Source organism: Echinops telfairi, unplaced genomic scaffold (assembly GCF_000313985.2).
Source record: "Echinops telfairi isolate 266 unplaced genomic scaffold, ASM31398v2 ScPeMD7_7469;HRSCAF=8507_0, whole genome shotgun sequence".
In the NCBI taxonomy this organism is placed as follows: Eukaryota; Metazoa; Chordata; class Mammalia; order Afrosoricida; family Tenrecidae; genus Echinops; species Echinops telfairi.
In genome coordinates this window covers 40,511,727-40,519,376 of record NW_022111372.1, presented here as the reverse complement: position 1 = coordinate 40,519,376, position 7,650 = coordinate 40,511,727, and the positions used below count along the sequence as shown (strand labels likewise).

The 7,650-nt window shown below is 50.6% G+C and overlaps 1 protein-coding gene and 1 pseudogene across 1 annotated transcript in view; one reads left to right on the top strand and one right to left on the bottom strand.

Annotated features, from left to right (window-relative positions):
* CUNH21orf58 (chromosome unknown C21orf58 homolog) overlaps window positions 1-4,067 on the top strand; it is a 16,720-nt gene extending 12,653 nt beyond the window's left edge. Inside the window, exons 6-8 of the mRNA XM_004697276.3 lie at window positions 3,095-3,231; window positions 3,574-3,812; window positions 4,022-4,067. Coding sequence (XP_004697333.2) covers window positions 3,095-3,231; window positions 3,574-3,812; window positions 4,022-4,067 — 422 coding nt within the window. The remainder of the gene's footprint in view (window positions 1-3,094; window positions 3,232-3,573; window positions 3,813-4,021) is intronic.
* LOC105978521 lies at window positions 17-2,218 on the bottom strand (annotated as a pseudogene).
* Window positions 4,068-7,650: the final 3,583 nt, after the last annotated feature.

Below are 7,650 nucleotides of genomic sequence, written 5' to 3'. Positions count from 1 at the left end.
CATGTGCGTCATTCTTCTACAATGAGCGTGTCAGTTCTTCTAGTTCATCCCAATCCTCCCCAGTGAAGAGATTTCCACCAACAGAAGCAGCATCAACGGCTCCCTTGTCCTGTGCCTCTCCTTCTTTATCCTCTGCTAAGTCACCTCTTTCCCCATTTTCTGCCCCACCTCTGGGAGCTTCACTTAATCTGTTTCATCCCATTCTAAAGGATATATATGCCGAATCTTTCGAGACTGGCTGCCGTCATACCTGTCTCACCTACTTCTCTTGGGATGTACACGCTTAAATCCACGTCACTTACCTTCACAGAATCATCAGCCTCATCACCCCTGTTCCCTGGGTGTGACGGATTAGCTCCGGCTGCTTCTTCATCCTCTTCCTCATCAACCAGCTCAGGATGAAATTCAAACCCCTCACGACGACTTATCACCAGGTCTCTCCCTGCTTGGAAACCTTCTTTTCTTCTTTGCATAGCTTGCTCGTGTATCCATCTTTTCTTGTCTTTTCCTTTTTTTCCATGCAAGAAAAGATTCTCGAGTGATGTGGGTAGCATTTGGACCGAGGGCTGAGGGCTTTCAATGAGCTCTTCTGATGAAATCTCATCATCTTCTTCTTTACTGAGTGCATGGCGATAACTATCACGCCCTCCAGGGCATACCCCAAACCAGCCGTACTCGTTCTCAGTCGCTTCAAGGAAATGCTCTCCCACACAACTTGAGGTTTTGTTTTTTTCTTCTCCGCCTCACCGTGCATCTTGTTCACTACTTCTCCCAGTTTTTCCTCGTCCCAATCATCCACGGTATCTTGCCTCGAGTTCTTCATCTCGGGTGTCAATGTAAACACTCACGCCGTTCACATTTTCTCCCCAGGCGCGAGTCACGAGAGAGCTTCCATTTCTCTCCTTCAGTGCACTGTCCTCGCTTGAAGAATGCACACCCCCCAGATCTGGGGTCCACGCCTTGACTTAGTTTTTGAGCAGCAATGGTGGGTTTGAATAGTTCATGCACAGTAGCTCCTGCAATTCTTCCTTCTCGCCATCTTTCTTCCGTTTCTTTTCGGCTTCACCTGGTGCTCCCTGGCGTGGATTCTGTTGACCAGATTCAACTTGACGAGCAGCAGTCTTGATAACTTCTGTTGTTTTGCTCCTTTCGTATTCTTTAGACCCTGAATTTGGTCTTCAATGATTTTCCACTGCTGCTGCTGCTGTGGCTGCGGCTGCTTTTTGTTGCCCCCGGCCTGAGCCTGTTTCATGGGGGGCCTGGCACCAACCAGACTTCAGCACAGCTGGACACGGTCAGGGACCCTGGCCCCACAGGGCAGGAGGAGTCTCTACTCTGTTTATAGTGACTTTGGATGAACAGGAGTCCCTAATTTTAATAAGGTCCCATTTCGGGGTCTTTTCCTTTATGACTTGGGCCTTTTGTGTCCTGTTTAAGAAATCTTGACCCGCCGAAGATAATGAAGACATTCAATAAGTTTGGTTTGCCTGTCACATTTGGAAGGACAACCCACAGGGAATAGATTTTTGTGTATGCTGTGAGAGAGAGTTGACCATTATTATTACAGCTGTGGATATGAACTTCACCCTGGCCCATTTCCTGAAAGGACCATTACTTCCTTACTGCAGTGAACTGTCTCCATTGCAAATTAGGTAACAGATGGGTGTGAGGTGAGTTCTGAACCCTGTCCAGTCCCATGGGTCTAGTCGTCCAATCGTTCCTTCTTGATTTTATTCTCTATGGGTCTTGTGGGCCTGGTTTGGGGAGCTTCCCTCTGGTGGCATAGCAGGTTATGAATGGGCTGCTAATTACAAGGTCAGCAGTTTGAACCTCCCAGCCACAGTGGGAGGAAGATACAGTTTTCTATTTCTGTAAGGATTTATAGTCTTGAAAACCTACAGGAAATTCTACCCTGTCCTAGAGGGTCACTAAGAGAATAGCTCAATGGCAGTGAATTTTCCTCTCAGTTGCTGCGGGTGGACAGGGACTACCTCAGCCTGTCCCAAACAGCACTCAGAAGCAGCTTCTCCCCTTTCAGACTCAAACCAGGATTAGATATTCCCACAGCTGTTCTTTCCAGGATCGGCTCCAGCAGCCCCTCCCGCCAGGTTCCTGGGGCTCCAGCTCTTGTGTAACTGTCTGAGCCCTGCCTGCAAGCCACTCTAGGGTAGACTCACTTTTGTTTGGGAGGATGGCCTTTGGAGACCTCTCCTTCCATCGTGTGGCCAGTAAAGCCCCAAGGACTCTGTTTCTGGGATCTAGGGGCTGTGGGAAGTATCAATGTTTGTCTATCATATTTGCAGAAATTAAAATGTTTCTTAACTCCCAGTGTTGCTGAGTGCACTTGTGTCCTGGAACTGCTGTGACAAAGCACCAATAATTGGATGACTTGCAACAAGAGAAAGATCGTCTCTCATCTTTCTGGAGGCCTGCGTCTGAAATGAACATGACATGTGGGCAGGGCCTTTCTCCCTTCCGAGGTTCTAGGGGAGGATTCTGCCTTGCCTCCCCCTCCTTTCTGGCGGCCCAGACCTTCCTTGGCTTGTCATTGCTTCACTCCGTTCTGTGCCTCCATTCTCACACAGCCTTCTCTTCTGTGTGTGTCAAATATACCACGACCTTGCTTTCACAAGAATATGAATTGTTGCCTTCCTGGCCCCCTGGGGCAATCCAAGATGATCTCCTACCTCAAGAGCCTTGTGTTCACCACATCTGCAGACTCTTTTTCCAAATAGGATTCTACCCCCAGGTCCCGGGTTAGGGTATGGAATACTTTTTAGTCTGCCATGCTATCCATGACAGGGAGGGTGCGAGGACGGGCTTCTGTTCATCAGTAGCATACATGTGCATCGGGGCAGCCTCTTGGGAGGCCAACTGGACACTAGCAATACAATTTTTGGACAGTTCGCCATAATGTTTCCCCTCTCAGAAGACACCACACAGACCCGCACAAAGACTGGCCAGCTCTCCTGTGGCTTGTTAAAGCACCGTTTTTTTGAACAAGTATCTATAAAGGAAAGCTTTGTTGCTGGAGCAGACCCCCATCACTGGCCCCTTTCCCACATGAAGGTTGAGCCCCCGTCTCTCCTCCCAGACATGGTGGAGATGATGCTGATGCAGAACGCCCAGATGCACCAGATCATCATGCAGAACATGATGCTCAAAGCCCTGCCACCGATGGTACCCACTGCTCCAGGGCCACGCGCCACTGCCCTGCACCCCGCCTCCCAGGTAAGCTAGCAAGGGCAAAGTGGGCAGTGGGGGCCACTCAATCCACATGAGCCCACCTACAGTGGCTCTCCTGCTTGGAATATCTGCAGCTGTGGGCCTCTAGGAAGTCCACTTCTGGCTTACAGCCTGAGTCAGGAGCACGGAATCCCATCCTAGAGGAGAGATGGGTGCCGGGCGTGGGTCCAAAGGCTCTGCTTGGAGCTGGGGTCCCGAGCCCTGGTTGGAGGTTGGCCCTCCTTGCCCCTCTTTAGTCTGAGTCAGGAATCTGGGGGACCAGAGAGGGGGTATCCTTGTTTGAACCTCACCCTCCCTCATATGGGCCACGTATTCAAATTGTGCTAGGACCCACAGTGGGCTCACCCTGCCCTCCTGCGAGCAGAGAAGCAGAGGCTGGCCTCAGTGCACCACCACCACCACTACGCGCCCCCAGCCCCGCTGCAGCCAGTCTCCACACCCGGGGCCCCGGTGGCCTACCCCATGTGGCCCTCCATGGTCTCAGCCACAGTGCTCCCACAGGCCACTGGCTTCCAACCCACAGTGCGCCACATGGCTGGCCCTGCTGCCGCCGCCGCTCTTAATGTGTAAGTCTTGGTTGGGTCGGGTGGGGACTAACTTGCAGCCAGGTGTGGGGGGTGGGGGTGGGGGGTAGGAGGGTGAAGTCATCCTAGCCATGGGAGAGCCCTTCTTAGCCCAGGGTGTCCCTCTCAGTGACCCCTGCATTGGGGTAGACAGGTCCTTCCCCTTCTCTCCGCACCAGAGCTCTCCTCACACACTCACCCCTTTCCTCTAGGGCTGCGACTGATGGCGCCCTCACCGTGCAGGCCCCAGGGCTGTGAGGCCTGCCTGCTGCAGATTTGTTTTGCAGAGGAGCGTCTGCCTATGTCTCCCGCCCCAACCCCCACCATCCCAGGCCCTGCCTGAGTATGCACTGTCCACTCTGGGCAGGAGACGGCGGTCTCAGCAGATGGCCTCCCTGCAGCCGGACTCCAGTCACGTGGAAATACTTGGTTTAACTGAGATTTGGCTCAGGAAGGAACGCTAAAGAAACAGAGCTCAGAAGTCACAATGGGGAAGATGGACACGTTGAGCCACAGAAATGTTAACTCTTCACTCGAAAAGAAGCCCCACCAAGTAGAAGGGTCAACGGTTGTCATGCATGTGATTGACCAGTCATTACTGGTTGCCAGCAGCAAAGAGGTTGCGGAGCCCTGGCCATAAGGCAGTCTCCCTGGAGTAAGTTCACTGGGAGCAGGAATCTTGTCCTTGTGTCCACAGAACCCCTCAGATACAACAGAATGCTTGTGCAGTGACGTAAGAGGATATTAGATGACCCCATCTAACCGGGGCTAAAGTGATGCTTGTGCCTAACTTCTGAGTGAGGAGCATGACAGATGCCCACGGGCAAGGACAGGCCCGAGTAGAAGTGGCATTCCCCATAGAGGGATGCTGGTGCAGCCACAGACACATGTAAGTCTGACCCCAACAGCTATGTACTCTTGCTGCACATGTGAATTGAAGGTCTGATCTCGCTTTCCTACTTTCATGTCAACATTTTAAAACATGGCTTTTCTCTTGGCTTGGCTTTTCAACCTGATGATTAAATGTACTAGCAGGAAAAGGCCTAACCTTGCCAGGTTAGCAGGGATGGAGGAAACCATTCCTACATTCAGGAGCGTCGGCTGTTCTGAGAACTCAGACAAGGGCACCACTGATCTGGCCTAGGCTGGAGTGGGGGAACCCCAAAGGGTACGGCACTGGGGCTGGTGTTACCTCTCATGTACAGCCCCCCTCTCCTTTGTGACCCCTCAGTCCTAGTCTCTATAGTCCACTCTGGCTAGGCTGCAAAGGTCTGAGCAAGCCCTAGAGGTGGGCTTGGGACTTTGAGCTGGTGTGTCTGGAGTACAGTGGTGGATTTCACAAGGTGGACTGATTCCCCCAAGGATACACTGAATTGCTAACCTCTGGTACTTGTGAATGTGATCTTTTTGGTAATAAGGCCTTGGAAGATGTTGCTAGTTAACATGAGGTCATGCTAGAGTAGGGTGGGTCCTAATATCATGTGACTGTGGTCCTTAAAAAGAGAAGAGACACAGACACACGTGGAAGTCCACGCAAAGATGGAAACAGGATGCAGTGATTTCCAGGAAGCACGAGCAACAGCAAGGAAGGAGCCCTTCTGTCCACTGATGCATTCAGGCAGCCTTGTCCTCAGGAAGTGTGCTCGAAGGTAGATTACAACACCTGGTGAGCCAGGGAGCGGCAGTTTTGCCCTCAATCTTGCACAGGGAGTTGGGGAACTTGCCTATCGACTTACCTGTCTACCCCACATGTGACTGAAACATCGGGGGCCTCATGGCGATCACTCAGAACTGCACAAGCAGAATGGTTCCCAGAGCACCACGTTAGCCATGCAGTCAAAGCCCCAGAACCAATCCCGCATGCTTTTACCATCTGGAATAAAATCCATCGCAATCAGTCTTTCTCTGCTTCTGCAGTCTCCGGCCGGCAGCAGTGATGGACTGGTCGGCCACCATCCTTATTTTGTGATGATTTCTTTCTTTTCCTCCTCTGCAGTGGAGGCTGCCGTGGGACACGTCTCCAGGGGGCTTCCAGCACTTTGCTCTGCTTTGCTTCAATCCTGCAATTCTGTTAGAACTCATGATAAACTGACACACCTTTGCGGTTTGACTTTAGAACAGCAGTTTTCAACCTGTGGGTCGTGACCCCTTTGGGGGTTGAATGACCCTTTCACAGGGGTTGCCCAATTCATAGCAGTAGCAAAATGACAGTGATGAAGTAACCATGGAAATAATTGTATGGTTGGGGGGGTCACCACCACATGAGGAACTGTATGAAAGGGTCGCAGCCTTAGGAAGGTTGAGAACCACTGCTCTTACAAGGCAGAATTAAACCATCTCCACTGCAGGGCAGAACTTGCTAACAGTACCTGCCGTTGAAAGGCAGACACCTTCTCCAAATAAAAGCGAGCCATCTGAGCACCAAAAGGCCCGCCTCACACTGGATTGTTCCACAAGATCCCCTCCCACAAGACTTACCTTCAAAACGGCCCATGGCCTGTGGCTTCTAGGAGGCACGTTTTGATGGACAAGATCCCCTCCCTCTGCCTTCTTGGTGTGAGGACTCAGTACTCATGCTTTCCTTCCACCCATCTTGTGATTTGGCTTCCTTGGGACAGGCTGCTCGAATCACCCATGAATTAGCCCCTTATTGGTGAATCAGTGGGCCCAATTGTAGCCTCGCCACTGGGCACACGCTAGGCTTCCTTAATTCTGGGGTGATTGCCTTTGTCTCGTGTAAGGCTTAATAAAAGGGCCTCTGGAGAGAAAATGTTTTGAGAATGATGTACAAATGTGCTTTACACAATTGATGTATGTATGGATTGCGATAACAGTTGTATGAGCCCCTAATAACAAGTTTTTAAAAAAATAAAAAAAATAAAAGGGCCTCATGGAATATATTTGAAGTGTGTGTGTGTATGGGGGGGGTTGTCTTTTTTTTTTGTCTTTTTATTCTCTTATCACAATACAAATAAAAAAGCTAACACTCTGAATGGCCGCTTTAGTTTATGTCTGCGAATCAAGGTTTTGGATGTGGTTTAATTGTGAGTAAAAGAAACAAAGTTTTGTTGATAAGAAAAAGAAATAGAAACAATGGAATTATTACTCAGCAGTTCCACTGGTGTTATTTACTGAAGTGCACCTTATGTCTGCAGAAGAACATGCCCATGAGTCTTCATACTGGCTCCGAATCAGGACTAGATCAGATGTCCATCAGCAAGGAGAGTGCGGGAACTAACTACGGTACATCCCTACAACAAATGTATTCCCAACAAAAACAATAATAGGAACAAAATACAGAATGTCATGGGATAAACACTTACATAGGACCTTTTGTCTCTCATTTCTAAAAATTACCTAAGCCATCGGGGGCTTTTACATTACAAAATATGGAGGCAACGCTTAAAAGCATATGCAGATGAGCTGAATGGTCCCCTCATCACCTTGACAACAGGCCTCAGGAAAGGAGGGAGCATATTGCCCGGCAGGACCTGCTGTTTATCCCTGTAGCATGTCATGAAGGCTTTGGAGTACCATGACAAGAGAGGCCTGGCTCTCCACACGTGGTGGTGGTGGTGGTGGTGGTGGTGGTGGTATTGCCTTGTGCCTCCGGTTGCTTTGTCACAGGCATTGGCCTTACCCCCTGGGCCATGTCCCCTTGGCAGGGCCCCAAGCAGAAGACTGTCCTTTAGGGGGTGATGGTCAGACTTCTCTGGGATGATGGTCAGGAGCCTGTCCATCAGGGTGAGCAGTAAAAAGCCTGGATCGGCAGGCCTTCAGTGCAAGTCACAGCTGATAATAGGTACCCGAGGCTGTCAGGCCAAGCAGGGCAGGCTGGCTA